This window comes from Vanrija albida (assembly GCF_041260175.1).
Source record: "Vanrija albida strain AlHP1 chromosome Unknown contig_7, whole genome shotgun sequence".
In the NCBI taxonomy this organism is placed as follows: Eukaryota; Fungi; Basidiomycota; class Tremellomycetes; order Trichosporonales; family Trichosporonaceae; genus Vanrija; species Vanrija albida.
Genome location: NW_027191426.1, coordinates 805,148 through 830,467, shown reverse-complemented (window position 1 = coordinate 830,467; position 25,320 = coordinate 805,148). Strand labels below are relative to the sequence as shown.

The 25,320-nt window shown below is 65.8% G+C and overlaps 10 protein-coding genes and 2 non-coding genes across 12 annotated transcripts; 8 read left to right on the top strand and 4 right to left on the bottom strand.

Annotated features, from left to right (window-relative positions):
• Positions 1-597: 597 nt before the first annotated feature.
• Q8F55_008768 (uncharacterized protein) lies at positions 598-4,032 on the bottom strand (the record flags this gene model as incomplete). The annotated part of the gene is made up of 6 exons (XM_069357150.1): positions 598-1,001; positions 1,041-2,475; positions 2,513-3,313; positions 3,351-3,531; positions 3,570-3,684; positions 3,723-4,032. The coding sequence occupies 6 exons, from the start codon at positions 4,030-4,032 to the stop codon at positions 598-600; spliced, it is 3,246 nt and encodes a 1,081-aa protein (XP_069205087.1).
• Positions 4,033-4,398: 366 nt separating this feature from the next.
• On the top strand, positions 4,399-5,169 carry Q8F55_008767 (uncharacterized protein; the record flags this gene model as incomplete). The annotated part of the gene is made up of 4 exons (XM_069357149.1): positions 4,399-4,401; positions 4,465-4,543; positions 4,854-4,954; positions 4,993-5,169. 4 exons carry the CDS (start codon positions 4,399-4,401, stop codon positions 5,167-5,169), a joined length of 360 nt encoding a protein of 119 aa, XP_069205086.1.
• A 1,082-nt stretch (positions 5,170-6,251) lies between these two features.
• Positions 6,252-6,323, bottom strand: Q8F55_008766. The gene has a single exon. It is a non-coding gene; the product is annotated as a tRNA-Asp (tRNA).
• A 736-nt stretch (positions 6,324-7,059) lies between these two features.
• On the top strand, positions 7,060-8,130 carry Q8F55_008765 (uncharacterized protein; the record flags this gene model as incomplete). Its single annotated transcript, XM_069357148.1, has 1 exon — positions 7,060-8,130. The coding sequence occupies one exon, from the start codon at positions 7,060-7,062 to the stop codon at positions 8,128-8,130; it is 1,071 nt and encodes a 356-aa protein (XP_069205085.1).
• Positions 8,131-9,501: 1,371 nt separating this feature from the next.
• Q8F55_008764 (uncharacterized protein) lies at positions 9,502-11,422 on the top strand (the record flags this gene model as incomplete). The annotated part of the gene is made up of 6 exons (XM_069357147.1): positions 9,502-9,620; positions 9,653-9,979; positions 10,024-10,139; positions 10,180-10,641; positions 10,678-10,730; positions 10,778-11,422. 6 exons carry the CDS (start codon positions 9,502-9,504, stop codon positions 11,420-11,422), a joined length of 1,722 nt encoding a protein of 573 aa, XP_069205084.1.
• Positions 11,423-12,119: 697 nt separating this feature from the next.
• On the top strand, positions 12,120-12,217 carry Q8F55_008763. The gene has a single exon. It is a non-coding gene; the product is annotated as a tRNA-Gly (tRNA).
• A 268-nt stretch (positions 12,218-12,485) lies between these two features.
• Positions 12,486-14,714, top strand: Q8F55_008762 (uncharacterized protein; the record flags this gene model as incomplete). Its single annotated transcript, XM_069357146.1, has 5 exons — positions 12,486-12,635; positions 12,699-12,811; positions 12,849-13,727; positions 13,764-14,340; positions 14,379-14,714. 5 exons carry the CDS (start codon positions 12,486-12,488, stop codon positions 14,712-14,714), a joined length of 2,055 nt encoding a protein of 684 aa, XP_069205083.1.
• Positions 14,715-14,942: 228 nt separating this feature from the next.
• Q8F55_008761 (uncharacterized protein) lies at positions 14,943-16,562 on the bottom strand (the record flags this gene model as incomplete). The annotated part of the gene is made up of 5 exons (XM_069357145.1): positions 14,943-15,365; positions 15,410-15,993; positions 16,026-16,148; positions 16,197-16,335; positions 16,383-16,562. The coding sequence occupies 5 exons, from the start codon at positions 16,560-16,562 to the stop codon at positions 14,943-14,945; spliced, it is 1,449 nt and encodes a 482-aa protein (XP_069205082.1).
• A 1,707-nt stretch (positions 16,563-18,269) lies between these two features.
• Positions 18,270-19,284, top strand: Q8F55_008760 (uncharacterized protein; the record flags this gene model as incomplete). Its single annotated transcript, XM_069357144.1, has 4 exons — positions 18,270-18,357; positions 18,396-18,595; positions 18,643-18,786; positions 18,835-19,284. 4 exons carry the CDS (start codon positions 18,270-18,272, stop codon positions 19,282-19,284), a joined length of 882 nt encoding a protein of 293 aa, XP_069205081.1.
• A 1,187-nt stretch (positions 19,285-20,471) lies between these two features.
• Positions 20,472-21,665, top strand: Q8F55_008759 (uncharacterized protein; the record flags this gene model as incomplete). Its single annotated transcript, XM_069357143.1, has 4 exons — positions 20,472-20,550; positions 20,601-20,692; positions 20,740-20,799; positions 20,868-21,665. The coding sequence occupies 4 exons, from the start codon at positions 20,472-20,474 to the stop codon at positions 21,663-21,665; spliced, it is 1,029 nt and encodes a 342-aa protein (XP_069205080.1).
• A 276-nt stretch (positions 21,666-21,941) lies between these two features.
• Positions 21,942-23,639, bottom strand: Q8F55_008758 (uncharacterized protein; the record flags this gene model as incomplete). Its single annotated transcript, XM_069357142.1, has 5 exons — positions 21,942-22,497; positions 22,532-22,607; positions 22,644-22,847; positions 22,893-23,316; positions 23,358-23,639. 5 exons carry the CDS (start codon positions 23,637-23,639, stop codon positions 21,942-21,944), a joined length of 1,542 nt encoding a protein of 513 aa, XP_069205079.1.
• A 325-nt stretch (positions 23,640-23,964) lies between these two features.
• Q8F55_008757 (uncharacterized protein) lies at positions 23,965-25,308 on the top strand (the record flags this gene model as incomplete). The annotated part of the gene is made up of 6 exons (XM_069357141.1): positions 23,965-24,109; positions 24,151-24,443; positions 24,484-24,596; positions 24,636-24,894; positions 24,928-25,001; positions 25,035-25,308. The coding sequence occupies 6 exons, from the start codon at positions 23,965-23,967 to the stop codon at positions 25,306-25,308; spliced, it is 1,158 nt and encodes a 385-aa protein (XP_069205078.1).
• Between the last annotated feature and the right edge of the window lie 12 nt (positions 25,309-25,320).

The following is a 25,320-nucleotide window of genomic DNA, read 5'->3' as shown; positions in this document are numbered from 1 at the left end:
CTAGCATGGCGGCGCGCTCGCTGCCGTCTCGCCCGATAGGGCGCCTGCGCTCCGCCGGCAGCGTGGGTGCCCTCAACATTCGCTCGGCCCACACCGTGCCGCCGCGAGAACCTCGGAACGGCCGACTCGACTGCGCCTGCGGTGCATGACGCCGCGCCGCCGTTGGGCCGTTTTGCAGCCGGGCACGAGCAATCGAAAATTGCTGGATTGTCAGTAGCGACGGAGCGGCCCCGTAGCGACCTTTGGCGGCCGTGCCGTAGCGAGGTGAGGGACGCGGGGCGTGGCGTCCGTGGCGGTCCCTCCCGTCCCAGTAGCGACGCCGTAGCGACACCGTAGCGACACCGTGGCGGCACCCCCGCGGCACCGTAGCGACGCCGTAGCGACACCGCGAGACCGCGAGACCGCGACACGCGAGACCGTAGCGAGGTCCAAACATAGTCGTGGCGCCGACACTGCGGCCTCCAACTCCGCTCACGACCCGCTCACGCCCCGCCCCGCTCAAGCCCCGCCCAGCCCCGCCCAGCCCACTACTATGTCAACATTCATGCCATGTACTCAATCCCTATGACCCTGTGACCCTACTCCCCCCCCCCCCCCCTACGCCTCCCCAAAGATCTGGGCAAGCTGCGCCCGAGCCGCCGGCTTGTTGGACAGGAACGTCTTGAGCGGCGCACGCAGCGTAGGCTGCTTCTCCACAACCTCGTGGATCCGCTCCACGGGCATCTGCAGCAACGCGTTGAACGTCGCCTGGCCCAGCGGCCGCAGCAGCCGCACAAAGCCATCCCAAAGCTTGGGCTGCTCCCACACGCGCTTGGCCACGAGCTTGGGCACCACATTGTTGGCCACGAATGGAATGAGCGACTTGTACGTCGTCACCGCCTGGATAATGGTGCGCACAAAGATGACAGGAATCGGCGTCGGCTGGTCGACAATACGCTGCATCGCATTGGCAAGCACGTCCGAGCGGAAGACGGTCGTCATCGAGAAGCAGAAGCCGATGGCTGTTGGGGGGTCAGTTACTGCTCGCAGCGTGGACTCACCATCCATGGTTGGCTTCAACGCAGCCTCCTCCTGGTGCAGACACACCAGCAGGTCCGCCGGCGTCATCTTTTGCAGCGCCGAAGCAAACGCAGTGCGCACAACGTCGCGCGTGTCAGGCTGCTCTAACAGCGACACGATGCGCGGGATCTGGCTCTCGATCTCGCCCTTGTCCAGCTCGCCAATGACCGGGATGATAAACCTCGCGTCCAGCTCACGCTCCGACATGAGGGTACGGATGACGTGCACCAGCAGCGGGCCGGATCCCTCCGCCGACAGCGTCGTGACCACGCGAAGGGCAAGCTTGTCGGCGCCCTCGGGAAAGTTGCGCAGGATGTCGAGCAGCTTTGGCGTCGGGCCCAGCGAACGGATAAGTGGCGTGAGCTTCTCCTCGACAATGTCCTGGATAGTCGACGGCAGCTTGGGATACAGCTGGAAGATGTCGTCGAGGATGCCCTGCTCTCTGCGTGCGAGAGCAAAGGCCAGCTCGACGTACTGCGAAATGTTCTCCGTTGTGACCGTCGTGAGGAACTTGGACTCGACGACTGGCTGGTCGGTCTCCTCGGTGGGGACAACTGCCGCAGCCTCCTCCATCTTGACGTCGCCCGTCTCTGGCTCCATTGCGGGAGCCTCGCCATCCTCCTTTGCCTCGCCGCCCTCCTTCGCCTCGCCTTCCCCCTCCTCCTTCACCTCTTCCTTCACCTCCTTGTACTCTGTTAAGCGACGAAGTACTCCCAGAGCATAGGCTACAACCCGCTCGGACATGGCAGAGTTCGGGACCCATCGTCGCACCGTTGTGATCGCAGTGATACGGATCTTGGGGTCGGTGTGGGTGCAGAGTTGCAGGAGTGTCGCCGACGTGCGGTCGCGGAGAGGAGGTCGAGCCTCAGCCAGCTCACGGAGCGAACGGTATCCGACAATCATGCGATCATGGTCCTCGCAAAGAGGCTCGAGAGCGTCGATGGCTGCTGGGGGCAGCTCAGGCAGGCCGAGGAGGAACTGCGTGAGCGACAGGTCCTTGGCTTCCAATGTCGGGATGTAGGCCGAGAGAATGGCCATGAGGCCAGCCTCGTACTGGTTCTCGTCTCCTCGTCGCTTGGCAAGCCACTCCTCGTTGAGCCAAACAGTCGCAAACTTTGAACGGATGCCAAAATCCTTGGCGACAAACTCGCCGATGAGCTGTCGCTTGTCCTCACGGCCGCGAGATGACAATCGTGCCAACAGGAGCATCCACATCTCCTTGGGCTGCACTGCTGAGCGCGGACCATCCGACACCTTAAGGTCGGCCAAGTGGGAGAGTTCTGATCCACTGTCCCATATCCTCCTCACGGCAATATCGACAATGCCATTCTTCTCGTCCTCTGGCAGTGGCTCCGGTGCAGGCAAGCGGAAGTCGGCGATGGTGACATTCTCTTCCGCCTCGGGTTCCAGATCAGGCTGTCATGGTCAGCTGCGTCGCAGTCACAACACGTACCACAAAGTCGTCGTCATCTTCCAAGTCCACGTCGAGCGGGTTGATGACCTCGTCTTCTTCCGCCTTCAATTCTCCCTCCTTGAACAAGGATGACGACAGAACAGTGATAGCCTCCGGGTCCTCGTTGATGATAGCCTGCCTGGCATTTTCGAATGCCCGGTTGAGGAACTCGTCTGTAACCGCAGCAAGACCTGCCATGACGGCGTCGACGACCGGCGCCAGCGGCAACTTTGAAACATCCACGAGAATGGCACCGCGACCATCGCCTGTCCCAGGCATGACCTCGATGCGGGCACGTTTTGATGGCCCCGCACTCGACCCCGCCTCGGGCTCGAGAGGGTGCTTGGCCGCGCCTGAAGCGATCCTTGCTCGACGGGCACGACGAGCCTCGGCATCCGACTGCCATGCCAGTTCCATGCGGTGCTTCTGCTTGCTGAGTGCCTCGTGCAGCTGAGCCGAGAAACCAACCAGCGGCTGGTACTTTGCAATGTGGCCCATGACCGAGCGAAGCGTCTTCTCCACGGCGTGAACCTGCATTGGTGGTCGCCGGGCCTCCTCCATGGCCGCCGGAGTCCAAGATGCCACTGATGAGACAATGAGGGGGGCGAGTGCGGGGCGAGTCTTGACAAGTTGCGGGAAGGTGTTCATGATGGGATGCAGGACTGCCGGGTCGCTCTGGGTGTAGAGCTGCGTCACGAGCTCGTTTCGGAGTTGTGTGGCCTCCTCCTCGACCTTGGCCGCGTTCAAAGGCGAGCCCGGCTGGATGAGGGCAACGCTGACATCTGTTGAGCGAGCCGCCAGCTTGACTATTAGCAGAGCGTCACAGGTCACCACCCACCCTGGGGTCGACCGAGGCTCGGACTCCGACCATCAATACTTTCTGGACAAACTTCCAGGCAGCGGCCTTGATTCCGACACTCTGCGGCAATGCGTGGGGGTCGAGAACAAAGGAGAGGATCCTGCTCTTGGCACTCTGAAACTCGTCGTTCAGCTGAGAAGCCGACATGTTGGCAGTCGCGCTGCATCGTCAGCCTTCTATTGTTCAGTCTGTCCTCACAGGTAGCGGAAGAGCATGGGGTAGACGGTGCTGATAATCGGGATGACCGCGCGGATCGTTGCGACCGAGCCGCCATGCAGCAGATGGTTAAGCGACCTCAATGATGATTGAGCAACTGGCAAGTCAGTAAGATGCTCGGTATCGTTTACCCACCGTCGAGCTTGACTTCTCCGCGGAGTGAAGCGCGGCCCACGGTCAACGCGAGCATCTCGAGCGTCCATGCGCGGAGGAGCGTGTCGTTGCCGTCGACAACCATGGGCAAAATCTTGGTGCACAGGTCGGGGAGCTTGTCTGGGTGCTCCTCGAAGCGGCTGCCAGCGGCGACGAGAGCGTCGGCCTGAGCGCGCGACTCTGCCTCTGATGACAGGGCCTGCGCGAGCGCCTGGAGCGGGTCGGCCGGGGCCGAGGGCGGCGCGCCCGAGGCGGCGTAGAGGTCAATGTCCTCGTCGGCGTAGAGGGACATTGTGCCGGGGTGGTTGTTGTTGTCTCGACGAGGTGTCGAGTTGGTTGTGCTTTCTGGCCCGTTGTGTCTTGTATGTAGACTCTGGAGTGCCAAAGTGAATGGCTCTGGTGGCGTCTGAGGGGGTTGTGCTGGGTGGAGGAAGGTGTTTACACGTCATTGTTTCAAGTGGCTTATCAAAACGTGCATCATCATGGCCTGCCGCTTGCCTGGTCGCATCGCATCACGACGACTACGCTGTTGGGCGTGTTGCCGCCCGCCTGTTGTCACCGGTGCACAGTCCTCCTCGTACTCATCGTCCTCGTCCACCCCCCACTCTCCACCCTCAACCCGCGCTTCGACCGCTTCTGACATTGATACATCGGCAACATGGTGCGTTCAAGTGCAGCAAGATCCAGTCCAAACCAGACTCCGCAACTGACAGGCTATTCAAAGGCGGCCAACTCACAAGGCATCCAGACCCTCCTCGAGGCCGAGAAGGAGGCGTCCAAGGTCGTCGCAAAGGCCCGCCAGTGTGAGTGAGATAACGGTGAGGGAGCGAGGTGCTGTGCGCCGCGGCAGCTGTCGGTGCTGGCTGCTGCGTGAGGTTGTCGAGCGCCTGGCCCTATACGCTGTGTTACAGCGCCCGCGTATCGCATCAGTCGACCGACCATGCTGGCCTCGCTTCGCGATACGAAGCTTGCGTGCGTTGGCTGCCATTCAGTTGGATTGCCTGCGTGGCAGGGGGACCGCGCCGCTGGCATCGGCGGCAGCGACGTCAAGCAGCACGAAGAACGCCGCCCTCGCCCCGATGTTTCCCCCCACGCAACCGCTCACACCCGCAGACCGCGTCCAGAAGCTCAAGGACGCCCGCACAGAGGCGGCCAAGGAGATTGAATCGTACAAGGCCCAGAAGGAGGCCGAGTTCAAGAAGTTTGAGGCCGACGTAAGGAAGCCGCCCCGCTGGGCACCGCTAACGCCCAGCACACTTCGCAGACCTCCAACTCGCAGTCGTCGATCGACTCGACGACCAAGGAGCAGCTCTCGACCGTCGACACGCAGATTGAGAAGAACGCCGACGCGGCCATCAAGAAGATTGTCGAGCGCGTCCTCCTCGTCGAGCCCAAGCTCCACCAGAACCTCACCAAGGTCGAGGCTTAGCGCGTTAGTGGTTGCCCTTGTGGCCAAGTGCCCGCCGCGCTCGGGGCGGGCAGCTTGTAGAACGAGCACTGAATTGTAGGATGAACAACTTAGACTCTGGGCGGGGCGAAAGGGGGGGGTGGGGGGGCGGGGTTAAGGGGTGCTGCGGCGTGGAGGTGGGGCAACAGCTATCCCGACATCGTTCGTGAATCGCTGGTATGGGTGGTGTTTTCTTTCCTTCAGCACAGGCGGTAGTGCTTGGGAGGAGTTAACATTGCCCGCCGTGGGGAAGGGTATGCAAGGTGAGCAACGTCGGTCGGCCTTGGACATGGGGTGCAGTGGCACGCGTTGTCATGTCAGGTGACCTCTGCCGCGCCGGGAGCGCGGCGCAGGGGCAGTGGACGCGCCAGCTCTGTAAGAAGGGCATGGGCCTGGAGACGCTGGAGCCAGTTGAATCGTGCAAGGCGCAGGGCTTTGTGTGTCGGCGAGAAACGGCACACGCGCACGCGGTTGTGGTGGGCCGCAGCGCCGTAGATGGCGAGCGTGGCCGCTCACTGCGGTCAGCGTAGTGCTCCCTCGCGAAATGCTCGCTCGACAAAGCGCCCCTTCCTAGCCGAGGGCATGGAATACAAGATTGCACCAACCCATGCACGACCGTGTACATCGCCGTGCGTCGCGAGAACCGGCGCCGGGTGGGGGCGGCTGTGGGGGCTGTAAATGGTATCATGAATGGGCGTGGGGCGTCCGATTGGGCCGCACCTCGGTCGTGCCGCCTCTGTACGTAGCCGCTGCCGTGAGGGCGACGTGAGGGCCAACACGAGCTCTCGGTGGAATGCGCAAGACCATCCCCGCTCCTCGTCCTCCGGTTGCAAAACTTGGCCGCTGTCCGATGCTCGTCAGTGTCCCTCGCCCCGCACCCAAGCGGACCAAGTGCAAGGGAGGCACTGATAGCGAGAGCAACCGCCGATCATTTATCATTTATCATTTCTACCACCAGCGACGCCCGACAAAAGCTCGCACCACACGCCTTGACCCGCCCCAGCGTCTCGATACCTGTCCTCCTCGCCTTCCGGCCCCAACAAAAGAGGAGACAACGCCTCAAGCTTCCTGTCGGGGAATCGAACCCCGATCTCCCGCGTGACAAGCGAGCATACTGACCGTTATACGAACAAGAATTCGATGTTTGCAGCGCGGTGCGAGGGGGGAAGGGCGAGGGTGCGGGGTGGTGCGAGGCGCGCGGGGAAGCGGGGAAGCGGGTGGCCCGTGCCCCCGAGTGGCTGGTGTATCTGGCCTCGGGGGGGAGGCTACGAGTCGCCACAGACGAAGAGTTGCCAGTGGTGCATAGAACGACGGGGGGTGGATACTAGGACGTCGAGGCGCGGCGTGAACTCGACGCGCCACGGACGCTTCTACCTCGCCACGGCCAGCGTCTGACTTATCGCCACTCTCGCGCCGGCCCTTCTCTGCTTTATTACGCTACGTAATGCCTAGCCCCTAGCCCGGCCGAAGGAAGAAGCAGGTCGAGGTGACTCCCCGTCCCCTGCTTGGCCGTTCTGGGCTCGCCGTGTAGCCGTGGCCGTTGGGGGAGATGCCTGGTGCTACTGTCCTGCTTCGAAGGGAGACGCGACCCGAGTTTCCGCGTGACCCCGCGTCTCCGCCTCGCGCCTGCGCAGCAGAACGTAATTTGTCAGGGCCCGAATGTCCGTGTGTTCTATGCTATCTGGGGTGGCAGATAGGGCACGGCTTGACCAGCCCGCGCCACACTTGTTTCACAAGTGCGGGCTGGCAGCCCGCGTCGCAGAGTGCCCGTTTCGCGCTGCTCGACGCGTCGGCGAGGGCGAGGGCTCGCGCTCGCGCTCACCATGCATAAAAGGTGGCGCAGGACCGCCACTTCCGCCCGCCCACGCCACAATGGGTTGCTGCTCCTCCAAGAACGCAGCGATGCTCGACGACAACGAGAAGACGGGCGACGACGCGAGCGCCAAGATGGCCGCCATCCTCGGCGCGTCCTTTGCCTCTGCCACCGGCGAGACGGCCCAGCCCAAGCCCACCCTGCAGCCGCACACGCTCGAGGACGGCCGGCGCGCGCTCGCAAACGAGCAGCACCCGAGCCCGTGGCTCAACGGGCTCGCGGTCGAGGCCGACCCCAACGCGTCCCCCGAGCTCAACTACCTCGCGGCCAAGGAGCTCGTCGACGGGTTCGCGCGCGGCGACATCGAGATTGGGATCACGCCGGGCAACGGCGGGCCGCTCCTCGCCGAGAAGCTGGCGCTGCGCGCCTCGCTCGCCGGCCAGCACGAGGCCAACGTCCTCATCGCGCGCGTAAACAACAGCGGAAACTACTTTGGCACCCTGCACCCCGACGACGTGAGCTTTGGCTTCCGCGCGCTCGAGGCAGGCGTCTCGGCCGGCGACAGGGCCTGCGCCGTCAAGTTTATCCAGGACGCCCAGTACCTCCAGCCGGGCCTGCTCGAGCCCTACGACGAGGTCATGACAAAGGCCCAGGCGGCCAAGGTGCTCGACGGGCTCCTGGCCTCGGGCGACAAGGACCCCCAGCTGCCCCTGCTCAAGGCGTACATGCTGCAAAATGGCAACGGGTACCTGCGGGACGAGGCAGCCGCGCGGCAGTGGGCGCAGCTCGCCGCCGACGCCGGCAGCGTCGACGCAGAGTTCGAGCTGTACATCTACTGGGCGCAGGGCATCGGCGGGCCCGCCGACGCGGCTGAGAGCCACCGCCACCTCGTGGCGGCGGCGAAAGGCGGCCACGCGCGCTCCATGGCCAACCTCGGCGGCGCGTACGCCACCGGCGCCGGCGTGCCGAAGGACGAGGCGCTCAGCCTCGAGTGGTACAAGAAGGCCGCGGACGCTGGGCTCGCCCGCGCCGCGCATGTGCTGTCCGTCATGTACCGCACGGGTGAGGGCGCACCGCGCGACCCCGTGCTCGCGGAAAAGTATGAGAAGATGGCGGACGGGCTGGCGTAGGGGTGTGCTGCATGTTATCATTGCTGGAATGACCGGTGGCGGACGAACGGGCGGCTAACGGCGCTGCCGCAGCTTACGACTGACGGCGCAGACGCAGCTTACGACTGACGAGCTGACCGCGACGCCACGCGCTTGTTGTCGGCTCGCGCTCGGCCAATTCCACTCTCTCACTCGCCCGGCGCGAGATGCAGCGCCGCTCGGCTACCTCTGCTCTCGTCCCCGCCTGGAAGGCATCAGCGATTAGCAGAGCGGAGAGGAAGTGTCCGCCTGGGGCCACTTGGGGGAGGTCACGAGCTCCTACATTGTTGCTAATGCCCCACGGCCTCGGCGGGGTCCCCGTGCGCTCTCGCAGAGGTGGGGACTTGTGGCCGCTCGAAGCTACCGTACGCCAAGCAGGTGCCACTCTGTTCTGCGCCGCGCAGAGCGGCCTGCCACGCCCGCCGTGCCGAACGGGGGCAAGGCGAGACGATTAGGCAGCGGGCGGGCGGACCAGGCGCACCGCCCCGTCCTATCTCGGCAACATGCAGTGACCCGTGACATGAAGAAGTCTCTGCAAAGACAAGCCCATGACATCACGGTGCATGCCGCGCCACGTCCGTCGCGCTGGGGCAGCGAGCGGACCTCGCGTCTCCTATCTCCGTGCATCGTGTTCACGGGGCCTGCTGCTCCGGCCCGCCGCTCCGCTCGAACTTGCTCACCCAGGCTGGACATCGCCGGGCGGGGTATCGTCGGCGGAACGCGAGCACGCTTCGAGTCGCATCACCCGCCCGCCGAGCACGCCCGCCCGCCCCCACCTCTCGCGAGGCGGAGCCCATTATCCGCCCTTCTCACGGCCATGCACAGGGGCAGGGGACAGCGCTTGAATAGCATGCCGCCGCAGCAGCGTCGCCAACGTCGCCACTGACGCCGGCCGTCGCGGGGCAGCGGTCAGCCGCCGACAGCCGCCGGCAGTGGCCCTGAAACACACCCCACATGGCCGTCCGCCCCCCACGTCCCCACCCCGCGCTTAGTCGCCGACCTTCCGTCCGTCCCAACTCTGCGAGCAGCCGCAGACTAGCCCGCCGAGACGCCAGGCCGGCCTCGGACCTTGGCCCGCGCCGGCAGAGCGGACCCCCCCTCCGCCGGGAGTCGCCGACCGGGGGGACCTGGAGAAAGTCGCCGTGCCCTCGCCGGTGTCTGACACTCTAGCGTGGCCAGTCGCGCTGGCAAGGACCGGGGCCTCCCCTCCGCTCTGGGACGTGGTCAGCTGCTTAAAGACCGTCTGGGGTCCCAAGAGGTGCCCCATTACCACGCCGACGCCACCAAGCCGGGGTTGACACGAGGACTGACAGCTTTGACACGACACGACACGACCACCTTGGACCCCACACCATGTCCAACCACTCGCTCGAGACGAAGAAGGAGACCCATGAGCTCGAGTACGGCGGGAGCCTCGGCGACGTGTCGCCCGATGCGGTGGGCACGGGTGGCCTGCTCCGCAACCCCAAGATGTGGGTGCAGCTCGAGGCCGCGCTAACCCCAGCCTCGGCATCACGGCGCTCGCGACGCTCGGCGGCTTCCTGTTCGGGTACGACCAGGGCGTCGTCGGCAACGTGCTCGCCCTGCAGGTGTTTGGCGCCGACTTTCCCCGCGTGTATATGAGCGCGAGCATCAAGGGGTGGTTTGTGTCGACGCTGCTCCTCGGCGCGTGGCTCGGCGCCCTCATCTCCGGCCCCCTGTGCGACCGCCTCGGGCGCAAGCGCCTCATCATGTACAACACGGTGCTGTTCCTCCTCGGGTCGGCGCTGCAGACTGGCGCGGTAAGCGAGGCGTACCTGTTCGGCGGGCGCTTCGTCGCCGGCCTCTCTGTGTAAGTGGCTGCGGCAGCGATGCCTGAGAGCTGACACCCCCCAGCGGCTCCCTCACCCACGTCGTGCCAATGTACCTCGCTGAGCTGGCCCCGGCCAACCTCCGCGGCGGTCTCGTCGCGCTCCAGCAGTTGAGCATCACCCTCGGCATCCTCTTCTCATGTGAGTGGTGCGTCGCCTTGGCCACACGCTGACGCCCCAGACTGGATCGCCTACGGCACGTCTCACATCGGCGGCGTCCGCTGCTCCGAGCTCCCGTACACCGGCCCCCTGTCCAACGGGCAGCCGACGTTTGACGCGTACCGCGATGTGCCCCCCGGCGGCTGCACCGGCCAGAAGGCCATGGCATGGCGCATCCCCGTCGGCATCCAGATGCTCCCGGCCGTCGTGCTCGGCATCGGCATGTTCTTCATGCCCTACTCGCCGCGCTGGCTCGTCGAGGTCGGCCGCGACGACGAGGCTCGCGACACGCTCGCGTGGCTCCGCTCCCTCCCGCCCACTGCGCCGTCCGTCATGCGCGAGTTTGTCGAGATCAAGGCCGAGGTCTTGACCGTGCGCGAGATCCGCGCAGCGCACAACAGCGGCAAGACTGGCCTGTCGGCTTTCGCCCAGCCGTACGTCGAGCTGTTCTCGTCCAAGGCCAACTTCCACCGCCTCGCTATTGGTATGTGGTGCATGTCGTCCGCTTGCTGACGGTCAGGATGCCTGACTATGTTCTACCAGCAGTTCATTGGGTGCAACGCCATCATCTACGTGAGTCTCAGAGTTGGATAGGGCTTGTTCACCCACTGAATTTCCAGTACGCACCCACCATCTTCGCCCAGCTCGGTCTCGACCCCAACACCACCTCGCTCCTCGCGACCGGCGTCTACGGCATCACCAACACCCTCTTCACGCTCCCTGCCGTGTTTCTGCTCGACCGCGTCGGACGCCGTAGCCTGCTCATGTGCGGCGCCGTCGGGTGCGGCCTCAGCCTCATCATGGTCGGCAGCCTGATCGCGGCCTTCGGACACGACTGGCCCCACCACCGCGCGGCGGGCAACGCGGCCATCTTCTTTGTCTACTTCTACGACGTGCACTTTTCGTACTCGTGGGCCCCGATCGGCTGGGTCCTCCCGTCCGAGATCTTCAACCTCGCCACGCGGTCCACTGGTGTGTCGATCACGACCTCAACCACCTGGATGGCCAACTTCATCATCGGTGTTGTCTCCCCCCTCATGCTCGAGAACATCGCCCACGGGGGAACCTACTTCTTCTTTGCAGCGTTTGCTGCACTAGGGTTCATCACGACCTACTTCTTCCTCCCTGAGACACGCCTCAAGACACTCGAGGAGATGGACGCGGTGTTTGGGGCCAAGACTTCCAGCGAGGACAAGGCTATCGCGGACCGTACGTGGCGAGACGTCGAGGCGGATGAGTTGCGAAGGGTGGCCCCGTCTGCCTGAGTGCCGTGTACCATTGTAGTATTCCAAGTGATGTGAAACAAGTGTGAGATGGAAGCTGCGAGCTTGGCACGTCCGCCACACGGCCACCCGGCCCCCTTCGCTGCGCCGCAGGCAGATCACACACACACACACACACACACACACACACACACACACACACACACACACACACACACACACACACACACACACACATACACATCCTCAGCGTACGGCCTGCCCCCTGGAAGGGGCGAACACGAGGCGTCCGTTGGCGGGCAGAACTCGACGTCGAGGCCGCGTCCACCCCCAAGATGCCCCAACAAGGATCCTGACTACATACCCCATCACCACCTCCTTCTTCCCCACCGCAATCAACATCCTCTCCTCTCCCACCACCCCACTCAACACCTCCATATCCTACTATCCGGGTTCCGCGCCCCGCTCAACCCGCACCAGAACGCCCCGCCCCGTCGACTTTGGGGATGCTGGCGCCCGAAACCATGCCCTTCTCGCCCAGCCCAAGCCGCCGACCGCGCCTAATCCGCCCACCGGCGGGTGACACACGCAAGCAGGGCGTCACACAGCTTGTATCAAACGTCGCGTATGCAATGGACGCTGATGGGGAAGAGCAGTGCGTTGTATATTGAAGTGTACGCCCAGCTGTGGACCCGGCGCTTTTAAGGACGCCGAGGGCGCAGGGCCCCCGCACACAATCACGCCAATGTGGTAGTGGCTATCCTCTGAGTTTCCCACTTCTGTGGCATTGAACCGCAATGATTACTTAGGACGGGGGTTCGATTCCCCCTTGGCGTATGATTTGTTTTGTTTTTGGCGGCGCCAAAAGGCCGGCTTATGGTTTGCCGCCGTCTACTCCCGCGCCGGTCCGTTGTCGATCCGAACCCGGCTGACTCGGGCCATTTCAACTCCACTCCCCCCCGTCCCCCAACTCGGATTGCCCCGTGAATCCACCGCAGCCTCGTACAATCCACCGCAGAGCTTGCAGCTCGAGTAGTCGACCTCGCCACACACTCTACATACAGCCATTACCAGCCCAGTCTTGTCACCACCAGCGGCAACCGGCATGCCCGGGGCCACTGGCGCCGACAGCGCCCCCGCCCCCGCCCCGCCAGCTGGGCCGTCTCGCGCCGGCTCCGCTTCGGCCCCCTCGCCGTCCAAAGCCACGGCGCCCCCGAAGGCCAGCAAGACTTGCGACAACTGCCGCAAGCGCAAGGTGGGTTCGGTCCGAGGTCTCGGCGCTCGAGCTTGCTCGTCGGCTGACACTCACCCGCTACAGATAAAGTGCGTCGACGACGACCGCGACGCCACCCTGCCGTGCGTCGGCTGCAGAAACCTGCAGATCGACTGCACGTACGACTATGTCAAGAAGAAGCCTGGGAGAAAAAACTCGTGGGTGTGGGGTCGGCGGTGCCGCTACTGACAACAGCTTTGCCTTGGCCGTGAAAGCGCAGCAGGCGCAGGAACGTGATAGCCACAACGGCAGTCGTGACAGCGTAGGGCCGGTCCGCAGCTCGCTGCTGTCAAGCCAGCGGCAGCTGCATGCCCCGTACCCCGACCAGCACCGACAATCGACCGCGCGTTCATTCTCAGCCAACGGGCTGGGCACAACGCCCTCGGGGCTGCAGGGGCTGCTGGACGCGGCCGACGCATACGACTCCCACCGGACGCCGTCAGCCTCGTCGCAGAACCAGGGCACGACGCCGCGCAGCCCGTTCAGCGCGTTCGGCGGCGGCAGCGTCCTGAACGGCGGCCCACCCCTGCGCGCGCACCCCGAGAACGGAGGCTTGAGCTGGCTCGACTCGATCACGCTCGACAACTTTGGTAACGGCCTCGACTTTGGCTTCAATCTCATCGACGGGATCAACCAGTTCCCGTCAGAGCAGGCCCAGCTGCTATCGCTCGAATCACCGGAGAACATGCTCTCCAACCCGGCGGCATCGGCGTCAAACAATCACGGCTCGTCGCGCGAGCCGCAGCTCGAGGACGTCACGTCATGGGCCAACATCTCGCACTACATCTCGCTGTATTTACAGTACCTCTGGCCGCTTCTGCCACTGGTCCACCGGCAAACGTTTGCCGAGGGGCTGGCGACGAGGCAGGACCTACGGGACACCGACTTCCGCGCCCTACTCCTGAGTTTGGTGGCCTTTAGCATCTCGCAGCTGCCGACGTCGAGGCTCGTGACCGACCAGTTTGACGTCGAGGGCCTGAAGCGGCTGCAACGACGATGCCACAGGACGAGCCAGGCCCTTCAGCGGACATACCATGGGAGCGTGTCGCTGACACAGATTTGTATAATTATTTTGTGAGTGGACCGCGTTGTGCGACGCTTACATACAAGCGACAACTTCTACCTGCTGTCTATCGGACTCGCGCACACAGCAGCGGCACGACTAGGGCAGGCCGTACAGCTGGCCTTCACCCTCGGGTTACACAGCGACGCCAAGACGGCCGCCCTGGGCCTCGACTCGATCGAGGTGCAGCTCAGGCGGCGTGTCTTCTGGCAGCTGTACGCGAGCGACAAGACGAGAGCGATTCCAGGCAACCCGATGCTCATCAACGATTTCCAGGGCGTGTGTTCGTTTCCCGAGGCCATCGACGACGAGTACATCACCTCGCAGGGCATGTTCCCGCAGCCACCACAGCGCACGTCGCTGCTCGAGGGCTTTGTGTCAGTGTCCAAGCTCTTCCGCATCCTCTCCGAGTGCTTCTTTCACCATCGCTGCATCCTGTCCGACTTGCAGACGATCGGAGTGGAGTGGACTGTGGCCGCAGAGGAGAGAGTACACGTCGTGCTGGCCGAGCTTCCCGGTGCGATCCAGGACCCGACAACGGTGCTGAACGAGGCGAACCGGCAAGTGTTTGCGACACAGCGAGCCAACATTCTCATCACAGCCGCGATTGTCAAGTTTGCGTTGGTGAGTTTCTGAATTCCACGCATTCCCTAACCCAGCAGTACGACCTGCGCTCGGCTCTGCACATCGACGACGAGCGCCTGATCCGCGATCGCAAAGCCATCGCGCGCGAGATCCACTCGATGCTGATGAGTATTCCCGTCGAGGACCTGGCGTCGAACGGCGAGTCTGTCCGCGGCAAGGTGTTCCACATTGCCTGCGCGCTGTGCGGTCAGGCTGGCTCTCCGGGCACCGACACGGACCTCGTGCGCGACTGGTGCGACATGTTTTCGGCCATTACGTTCATCCAGATGCCGCCGCCGGCCGACGCGACGATGGATAGCCGGGCCAACTCACCGCCCCCGGGCATGTCTGTTGACACGGCGCCGTCGAGCTGAGCCAGGGGCTAGTGTCATGATTGTTGTTGTTTGTACATTGAGGATGAAGTGACATGGGTCGCCGTGTGTGCTTGGCGATCGTTGGTGGCGCAGGGGGGTCAACGCCGGGTAAGAACGTGCAGCGTGCCAAGTCAACATTGTAAAGCCACAACCCCGCCGCCTCACCGCCACATCCATGAAAGGTTACATTTATCCTACACACACGTTCTGGTCTATGCCCTGCGGCATCTAGTTTTTGACGGTGCCCGAGTTGTCGTGGCACGTCCACGGCTTGGAGTTGTTGGTCGTGCGTCTGAGGTCGTCGACGGCGCCGTACGTGCCTGCGGCGGTGAGGAAGAGTGCGACGGCGAGGATGACGATGTTGAGGTACAGGTGCAGGCGCTTTCGGAGTGTGCGCTGGGGTGGCGGCACGAAGCGATAGTTGTCGTGCCACCACATGAACGTGTACGGGATGACGCTGAGGGTCGGGACGACGAGCGCGCCGATGATGGAGATGAGGCTGTCGAAGATGGGGATGGCCGAGGCGATGATGTAGCCGATGACGGCACACGCGAGGGTGATGCCGAGCCACGCGGCCCAGTGCGTCGGCGTGTTGGCGGCGAGGTGGCGGGAGCCGGTGAGGGCGCGGACAAAGATGTTCTTTGCTGCCATCTGCTGGGTGTTAGTGGCGGTGGGCGAGTGGCGGGGACACGTACGTGGGTGAACAGGGTCATGGACGCCAGCAGGCCGGGGATGGCGATGCCATAGCAGATCTTCTTGAGGAGGGGGCCGGCGGACCCGAGGGACGGGCTCGCGACATACTGCCCGCAGTACTCGTACACGACGACGCCGACGACGAGATACACGGTGGTGAGGAAACCGATGGACGCGACCATCGCGCGGGTAAACTTGCGCGGCTCGCGCATCTCTGACGCGATGCCAAAGAACATGGGCGTCGAGCCGTACGCGAACAGGATCTGGTTGATGGCCGCCATGGCCTGGGGGAAGGTCGTGTCGCCAAACAGCTTGACGTCCTTGTCGAACGGGCCGGTGGAGGGCGCGAGCGAGGGGCGCGACTGCACGCCGACGGCGACGGTGACGGTGAAGACGGCGGCGAGGATGGACGCGAGGCCGACCCAGCCGATCCACGTGATGGCGCCGAGAGTGGGGATCGAGCCGAAGAGGAAGGCGAGCACGCCGGCGACGGCGATGAAGATGGCCGTGCAGGCGCCGTGGGCGGACACGGCGTTGAGCGCCGTCGAGACGCCGACGCACGCGGCAGCCACGAAGAAGATCATTTCTGGGGTCAGCCGGGCCGGCGGGGCGACTCACGCAGGTTGAGCGCAAAGAACCAGAACTCGCGCGCCCAGCGCCCGCCAAAGACGGCGGCCGCGTCCGAGACGGTATACACCTGCGGGTGGGCGACCTTGAAGCGGCCGATCATGAGCGCGCAGTCTGGGCGGCGTCAGCACTGCCTGCCACTCGAACTCGTTGAACACGCACAGCAGAAGATGGTCTGGATCACGACAATGCTGATGATGCCCGGGATCAGGCCGAGGACGCCGAACGCGTGCGGGAGGCCGAGGACACCGAGGCCGAGGTTGACCTTTACGAGGAGGACGAACGCGCCCTTTGCGCCGACCTGGCACCCGCGTTAGCTGGGACTAGCGATTGCTGCACATCACTTACAGCCCGGTAGTCGAGCGCCTGCCCGCCCTCGAGCTTGCCAAAGACTGCGTCCTCGGCCTCTGGCTCGGACGCCTTCTCGACGTCGCGCGGGGCCGCCCCAACATCCGTGTCGGAGCCTGAGCTTCCGGCACTGGCATCAGCACTCTGAAGCGGGTTTGGGTCCTCTGTAAACGCAGACATGGCGGGGGATATACTGACCCCCGTGGCCCCCGCCCCGCCTCGCTTTTATCAGCCCGCCGCAGAGGTGCAAATCGTCGCGAGTCCCGCCGGCACTCACGCCGCCGCCAGGGGCTCGCCGGCGGCGCTCGCTGCGGCCAACGTCGCCCCCGGCTGCCCCGTGGCGGCCCAGCGGCCCTGGTGAGCGGCGGATCTCCAGGCGGCCTGGCCCGCTCGCTCGCTTGAGTCTCGAGAAAGTGGGAGAGAGAGGACGCTTGGCGGCACGCCGCCGACATGGCCGGCCGACACAGCAACGTGCAAAAAATGGCGCGAGCAAACGTTTGCAAGACGTGGCGTGTGCAGATCATCCTCAGTTTATCCCAGCTGGCGAGAACGCAGATCGTATGGAGGGCAAGACGCCGACCGGCGCCGCTTGGCAGGGCGGACGACCAATGCTCGCGGCGGCCTGGACGTGGCCGCGGTGGTGTGGCGGCCAGTGGCGTTGTGGCGCTCGCGGCGGCCCGCGATTTGGGGTCCTCGACGGGGCCGACGTCGGCGGGCTTCCTGGGCGCCCGGTATACCTCCGAGCGGTGTCAGCGATGGGTGGTGGGCGCCGGCTCGAGCCGCGCAGGCCGTACCGCACCGCGCCGTTATCGCCCGACAATGTCAGCACTCGAGGGCCCCCCTCAGGCTCCGGCCCGCGCCACGCCCGCAGAGTACCGCGCTGCTAAGGAGACGCACGGGCTATCTAATCATTCAGGTGTCTGTGCAGCTCGTCAGTGCATCAGTGGTAGGTTACGCCAGGTGGCCCCACGTCTCGGCGTAGATAGGCGCAGTATCGGCGCTAGGTGCTCCTCAGCGTCGTCGCGCAGGTGCGCAGACGGTGCCACTCGGTGGCGTCACGGCGCGTGATTCGGTGATGGGGATTCTCGGCGCGTACGAGGGCGGACGCCGACGAGCTCCTCCCCGAGGCCATGGTCGATACATCGGTCAAGTGTGGTTTGACGGCGGCTACGGCACTGCTGTCTGACATCGGCCCACCGGGGCGTGTCCGGCCGTCAAGGACGAGTCGGTAATCGAGCCAGTCGGTATCACTGCACGATCAGTAACCGTCCGTGCCTCGACTGCCCTCGACAGCCTTGCCGCCATCCGTTGTTGTCGTCGTCGTTACTGTTGCGGGGTGAGTTGAGTTGGGGCCGCAGGTTCAGTTACACGCAGGTCCCGCACACCGCTCGCTGGTGTACATATCGGGTAAGCGATCGACTCAGTTTTGCCCAGGTCGACCCGGGAATTGACTGATACATACATAGGGCGGCGAGTATTCAGTTTTGTGGTCGTCAAGCAATGTTGCCTTTGCCGTAATAACCCCACCGTCGTCGTCGACGATGCTCATAATAATTTCTAGATTCAACCCGGAACGCGGAACGCGCGGAACGCAATACTCCCCTGGTAACCACGCGCGCCACACGTGACGGCTACATCATACAGCTCAAGCGCTCAAGCGCTCAAGCGATCAAGCTCATGTGCCTCACGGCGCTCACAGCTCACAGCTCACCCACGCATCCAGCCGCCCAGCCACCACCCACCCATATCAAAGCGACGAGGCCGTTCTCATACCTCTGAGCGACAGCGCTCCCATATCTGTGTGTGGCTGTGCGACTGTGCGAGCGAGTATGTGAGCGGTACATACAACATGGCCCGGGGGCCACTGTCATCATCACCAACCACGCCATGACTCACAGAACGCTGCACTCCGAGTCGGCGGCGCTCCCACTGTTCGCGGCGTGCGTCGGGCCGTGGCTGCTCGTCGTCGGCGCCGGTGCGTCGCAGAGTAGTGTCGGTCGCTAACTCTCCCAGCGCGATGCTTGATTCCCCCCGAGCATCCGGGCTGGACGAGCAGCTTCAGCGACGCGGCGAGTCTGCGCTGGATCCGCTGCATCTGGGGGCTCGTGTTCGCGTTCGAGCTGCTGCTCCTGCTCTGGCTGTACGCCGAGGTGGTACGCACCGACGACGGCTCGAGCATTGTCGTGTACTCGCCCGTCGACGACGACAAGCGGGTGGGTGTGGGCAAGCCAGACTGACGCTCGTACTCACTCGCTCCCAGTCTCCCGACCACGCCCTCGAGGACGACTACGTCGACATGCCCGCGCATGAGTTTGAGCGGTTCATCGTGTGGTCGCGGCTCGCGGCGCTCGTCAAGTGGAACCTCATCATGCTGGCCCACCACCTGGCCACGTACCCGAGTGTGGTGAGTAGCGCAGCCAGTAGCACCCCAGCCCGCCTACTGACTGCCCAGCCGGTCCTCCTGTCCGCCTCGCGCCTCGCCCTCGTCGTCTTCATCGAGCCCCTGGTCCACGTCTACGTCTACGGGCGTGACTTTGGCCGTGCGCTCGACCGCATGCGCGCCGACGCCGTCGCGCTGGGCGAGTGCCCGCCCAACCCGCTCAACACGGGCGCAATGTTCGCCGGCCCGCTGTCCGACTGCGCCGTGGCCAAGCGCCGCGCCGTGCTCGCCCAGCTCCCGGGCTGCGTGCTGCAGCAGCTGTGGGAGACGGTTGGGGCGGCGGGCGCGGGTGCGCAGGCCGACGCGGTGCGCGCCGCGGTCCAGGCGGCGTCGGACGCGTTCGAGAGGGACGGCGAGACCGGCGCCGCGGGCGCGCTGTTGGCCGACGCCGTGCGCCAGGTCGAGCTCCTCGAAGCCCAGGCGCGCGACGAGCGCCTCGTGTGTATCGACGAGAAGGTGTAGATTTGTTGTGACATTGTGAGCATGTATGCTGTTGTTGACTGCTGGTGCGACTGATTGGCAGTGGATCTGGATATGGAGTGGCAGTGGCGATGCCAAGAGAGATGCGGCACGACGTGGCCAGGAAGGTTATCTCTGCCGCGGCCATGTCGCCGCGGCGGGCTGTACTCTTGCTCATCGCCATGACCAGCAGCGTGCTCGATCGCCGTGTGCGTCGCGTCGACCGCGGGCCTGCTTGCTGGGGACGTGTCGCTCTTCCCCCGACGCTGACCGCAGCCGTACCGGTACGCATGCTGCAGGCTGCTAGGCGTGCGCAGCTCGCGCAGGCCGCCGCCCTCCCTGGGCCGGCAACGTGCGCCGCGCTGCGCCGCCCCTCCGGCCTCGCCCTCGCCGTGCAGCTCACGGGCAGACACGAGCCGGCGTACTTCGGCCATGCCTCTGCCACCGCCGCCGAAAGCGACGGCGCTGCGCCGCACCCCGCACCCTCCGCGATGCTCCTCGCGCGTGGGGCGCTGCCGTCGCCCACCCCGCGCGCGCGCAATGTTTGCCGACGGTGCGCGTGCTGCCGCCGACATGCTCGTCATCGTACAGCGCGGCCTGGGCCACGCCACGCCGGGTGGCCGGCGCCTCGCCCGCGCGCACGCGAGCGCTCGTGTCGGCCTCCGGCACGCGACGAAAAGCACGCGAGTGACCCGCTCGAGGTGCTCTGCGCCTCGAGCCTGCGCCGCGCTCGAGTCGGCTTGGCTGCAGCGGCGACCGCTAAAAGCCGGCCCCTGCAGTTGCGGCTAGGGCAGCCATGACGCTGCGGCGCCGGCGCCGACGGTGCTCGGGGCTGCGACGGGCGAGACGAGGCGTCGTTCCGGGACAGCGGTAGTGCGCGCTGCATTCGGCGGGGTGTACTTGGTCGCCCGCGCAGCCCGAGACCCGTTGTGGGCGGTCGGCTTACCCAGTGATTTCGCCTCCCCGTGTGCCAGTCGCCCACTGCTTGGGCTGCTGCTGGCCGGGCCGCTGCGCCTGACGTCCCAATGTGGCGCCGTTCCCGCGACCCGCCCTCCCTCCCCTCGGCCCAGATTGTGTGTCACCGACAAGTGACGTACTTTGCACGCTCACGGGGGTGCATGTCACAAACACGCAGGCTATATAATGCACAGAGGGGACGCTTCTGCTGCCCATCCCAACTGCCTGCCACGATGCGCTCGTCCCTCCCCTCGCTCCGCACGCTCTCCTCGCTCCTCGCCGACGTCGTGACCGGCGTGCTCCTCGGCACTGGTGAGTCGCGCCTCCACGCCGGCCGTAGCTAGCCCGCGCTAATGGCCCAGTCGCGAGCTTCACGCCCGTCCACACGCTGCGCGCGACGTGGGTCGCGATGCGCGGCATCGAGCTGCTCCTCCTCGCCTTCCTCGTGTTCAAGGTAAGCCGGCTGGCCACCGCCCGGCACTCGCGCTGACCCCCCGCCAGGTGTGGTGGCTCAACGACTGTACCCTGCTCGCCGTCGACTCGCCCGTCCGCAAGCCCGACGTGAGTGCGCGCCCGCCCCGCCCCGCGGCGCATCTCGCGCGCCCCCGCCGCCCCACTCACACACGCAGACCTCGCACACCCTGCTCGACGACTACGTCGTCGGCTCTGTCCGCGACTACGATTTCGGCCAGCTCGACCACCTGCACCGCGTGTGGATCGCCCACTTCCTCGTCGGCGTCGGCGCGCACCTCGGCGCCGGGCTCGTGCTCCTGCCCCTCCTGGCCTCGTTCTTCCTCTTCAAGCACGTGGCGACGCACGCCGTCGTGCGCGCACACCTGCTCGCCGGTGGAGCCGCGCCCCGCCCCTTCCCCCGCGGCGCCGTGCCCCCCAACCCGCGCAACCCGGCCCCCTGGTTCTCCGCGCTCGGCGTGTTCGAGTCGGCGCCGGCCGACGCCCCGCCCAGCGGGCTCGCGGGCTTTGCGCCCTCGCACGCCGACGGCGTCGACCAGGCCGCCATGCTCGCGCTCGCGCTCGAGCAGGTGCGCGCCGAGCTCGCGGCACTGGGCCAGCGTGCTGCCGCGGCCCACACCGACGCCGAGGGAGGCGGCTACGTCGGCTCGGCGCTCGCCGACGCCGAGCGCGCCCTCGCGGCCACGGCGCACGCCCTCGCCAGCGGCGCAGGGCACGCCGCGCCGGCGGCCCGCCTCGCCCACGCGCTCGAGGTCGCCCGCGCCGCTACTGCCCCCGCGCCCGGATGGCTGCCGCTGCTGGGCTCGCGCCGCCAGCCGAGGCCCGAGCTGTACCTCGCCTGCGTGCGCCGCCTCGCGGCTGCAGAGTACGGCGGCGACGAGAAGACGCCTCTGCGTGCGGCTCTGCGTGCGCCGGCGCCGGCAAGCGGCGAGGACAAGGCGACCCAGGCAGCGTAGCGGCCCCCAGCATTACATAGAATCACCACCCACTGTAGACTGCATAGCATGTATCAGCATTGTATCCGCACGGCGTGGGCGACGTGACGTGGCTGAGACGGCGACGGCGGCCCACCGAGGCAACGGCGCGAGTAACGACGCCGGCCGCGCCAGCCGCCGCAGCGAGTCAAGCCCACGCACGGCACTGCACATGACATGCATCTAGGTCTGCGACCACCAAAACAAAATGCCCCGTCCTGCTCACCCGCCGCCCCCTGCTCCTGCTCCCGCCCCCGGCTACCGCCCCATGGCCTCCTGCAGCCCAAAGCTCGGCTTGCGCGACCCGGCCATTGTCCCGCGCCCCGTCGTGCCGAGCACGACAGCGTCCAGGCTCGCCGTACTCGCCGCCGCCGACGTCGCCGAGCTCGTCGACAGCGTGCGCGACATGCGCATGTTTGGTGTCGTTGCGCCCGACGTAGGCGGCGAGGACGCGGGTAAGGGCCCGGGCGAGCGCAGGGCCGACGGCGACTCGAATGGCGGCGACGTCGCGCCCTCGGGCTGGCCCTGCGACGCTTCCTTGAGCAGGAACTCGACAAACAAGTTGGAGAACGACTCGTTCATCGCCGCCTCCTCCTCGGCCGTCCGCTCGGTGCCGCCCGGCGGCGCGGGCCCCGACTTGCGCCGTTGCTGCTGTGGCCGCCCCTTGCCCTTTTGTGACCTCTGCAGGCCGGCGCGCTCCCGCTCGCCGTCGTCCCAGCTTAGAATGGTCGACAGGAGCGAGAGCATCTCGAAGCGCTTCGAGTCGGCGCGCGAGGTTGTGAGGAACGACAACAGGATGTTGGTCACTAGTCGGCTGCGGCGTCAGCGACACCCCACTACGCACTCACCGGTCCACATTGTTGTCCGGGTTGATCTTGCGCAAGCGTCTCATGGCCTCGGTCAGGTGCTCATTTGTTACCACCGCTGTGGGTCAGCTCGGCACCCCCACCCCGCACCCACCATCGTGCCGCAACTTTGCAATCACAGTGTGCTTTTCCCGCAGCTCCTTCTCGAGCACGGTCGCGCGGCTGGCGTTGGTCTCGACGCTCGACAGCGAGCTCTCGGCGTTGGCGGCGCGCAGCTTGAACTCGGAAAGCTGGGCCACGGCAAGCTTGAGCTGGCCCTCGAGCTCTGCCGTCGCCTGGTGCAGCTCGAGGTCTTTTGCTGCGCGTGTCAGCGGGGTTGCGCACCCCACCACGGCCGACTCACCCGCCTGGAACTCGCTCAGCACCTCTTGCAGGTTGTCTGCGCGCTCCTTTTCCAGCCGGCTCTCGTCGACGGCGCGCTCGGCCTCGCGCCGGTACTCTGCCTCTCTCCGTTCCCTCGCGCGTGCCTCGTCCTCAATCTCCTCGCGGCGCCGTCTCTCTCGCTCGGCCTCGGTCTCCCAGTCCTCGCGCTCGGCACGCAGCCTCTCCATCTCGCCGCGCAGCTCGCGCATCTCGCGCGTGAGCGACAGCACGTCGCTCGAGCTGTTATCGCTCTGGCTCCGCAGCTGTTGCAGCTGGCCCGAGAGCGCCGCGCACTCTGCGCTCGAGCTCTCGAGCTCGCCCCGTAGTGTGCCCAGCTGCTCCTGCAGCGCCGCGTTGTCGGCGTTGAGCTCGTTGATCTGCTCCTCGCGCCGGTCGAGCTCTTCCTGCAAGGTCAGCCCTCGTGCTGCCGCAGCCCATGACCCACGGCATCCTCCTTGAGCTTCTCGCCCAGCGTGCTCCGCATCGACGTCAGCTTGCCCAGCAGCGAGCGGTACTGGTGGTTGAGGCGCTCGTTCTCTGCCTTTACGCGCTCGAGCTCGCCGTCGGCGCCGGCGAGGTCGGACGATGCGCGCGGGGATGTGGGCGAGAGGATGCCCGAGCCGCTCATCGACGACGGGCCGGCGGCGTCGTTGCCCGAGCCCGCGCTGTTCGCGCCCGCGCCCGCGCGCCCACCGTTCGTGGTGTGCTCTGCTGCGCCGCTCGCCATGCCGGTGTATGTGCCGAGGGGTGTGGTGTGCTGAGTTGGTCGGCGATGCGGTTGTTGGCCGTGTTGTGGGGTGATGGCCGCTGCGCTGCGCTGGCTGGCAGGTTGGGTTGAACGGAGGTAACTTGGACTTGCTGGAAGTCAAGTGGCCGGCTGCGGCGGCGGCGGCGGAGGGCGGCTGGCTGGCTGGCTGCCCGGCCCAGCCAGCCCAGCCCCCCGTGGCGGACAGACCGACCGACGACAACAACGCGGTGCAACATTTCATCGACACCTCGCACCCCAACGCATACACGCCGCACTCGGCATCGCAACCCCACCCCCCCGCACCATGCCCCTCATGCGCGGCGCGTCCGCCGTCGTGATCCGCTGCTTCCGCCGGCTGGAGAAGTGCGCCGACGCCGCGACGGGCGCCGCCGGCCCCGTCTTTGTCGCGCTCGCGTGGGTGCTGACCGTGTTCTGCGGCCTCGCCTTCTGTAAGCCCGTCTGCTTGTGCACCGCTCACGGCCACGCCCAGTCGACGTCGTGGCGCGCAACCTGTCGTTCTGGCCCACGCTCCTCCTGCTCCCAGTCTACCTCTTGGTCCCGCTCAACCTGTACGGGCAGTACTGGCTCGTCACCCACGTCACGAGCGGGTTCCCGACGGCGCGCAGCGCGCGCGACCAGCCGCCGACGTACGCGCCGGCCTCGCGCCTCGCGCCAGAGCGCTACGGCTGGACGCGCGACGGCCCGCCGCCCCTCCCCGCCGCGACGGCGCTGCAGCGCGTCCGCGTCCGCCGCTGCCGCAAGTGCAACGGGCCGAAACCTGCCGTGCGTGCCCATGCCTGCCTGCGCACCGCTGACCACCCAGCGCACCCACCACTGCTCGGTGTGCAAGCGCTGCGTCCTGCTCATGGACCACCACTGCCCGTGGATCAACGCCTGCGTCGGGCTGCACAATCAGCGGCACTTTGTCCTCTTCATGTAAGCTGGCTGGGGTTTTGCGCGCCAGCTGACATCCAGGTTCTGGATCACGCTCGGGTGCTGGACCGTGCTGCTCGTCGGCTTTGCGCGCTTCTGGGAGACGTTTGACTTTGTCACAGAGTGGGACGCGTACACGCCCAAAATCGGCTTCACCCTCGCCTACGTCCTCTCGCTGGCCATTGGCATCGCCGTCCCCATCCTCGGCGGGTGGCATCTCGTCATGGTGGCGGCTGGCGAGACGTCGATCGAGACGCACGACAACGACTACCTGAGCCGCAAGGCCAAGTCTGAGGGCTTGGTGCGTGTCGAGTCGCGTGCTCGCTGACACCAGGTCTACCTCAACCCCTATGACCTCGGCCGCCGGCGCAACCTGCAGAACTTTTTCAACGTCGGTCCTGGCGGATAGTGAGGAGTGTTGGCGAGTAGCGCTGATCCCAGCCCGTTTATCACGCTTCTGTTTCCCCTCCTCGTGCCCCCATACTCGAACGGGTGGGAGTGGCCCCACCGCCCCATGCCCACCGAGGCGGCCCTCGCTGCGCCTGGCACAAAGCTCCACACGCCAGAGCTTGCTGACGGCCTGTTCGCGCCCTCATCGTCCAACGAGATGGGCCTTGGAGACGGCCCCGGCGGAAGATATGTCATGGGCGGACAGGACGAGCTTACAGACGACGAGGACGGCGGCGGTGGGTGGTGGGAGGGGCCCATGGAGTAGGAACCAGAGGTA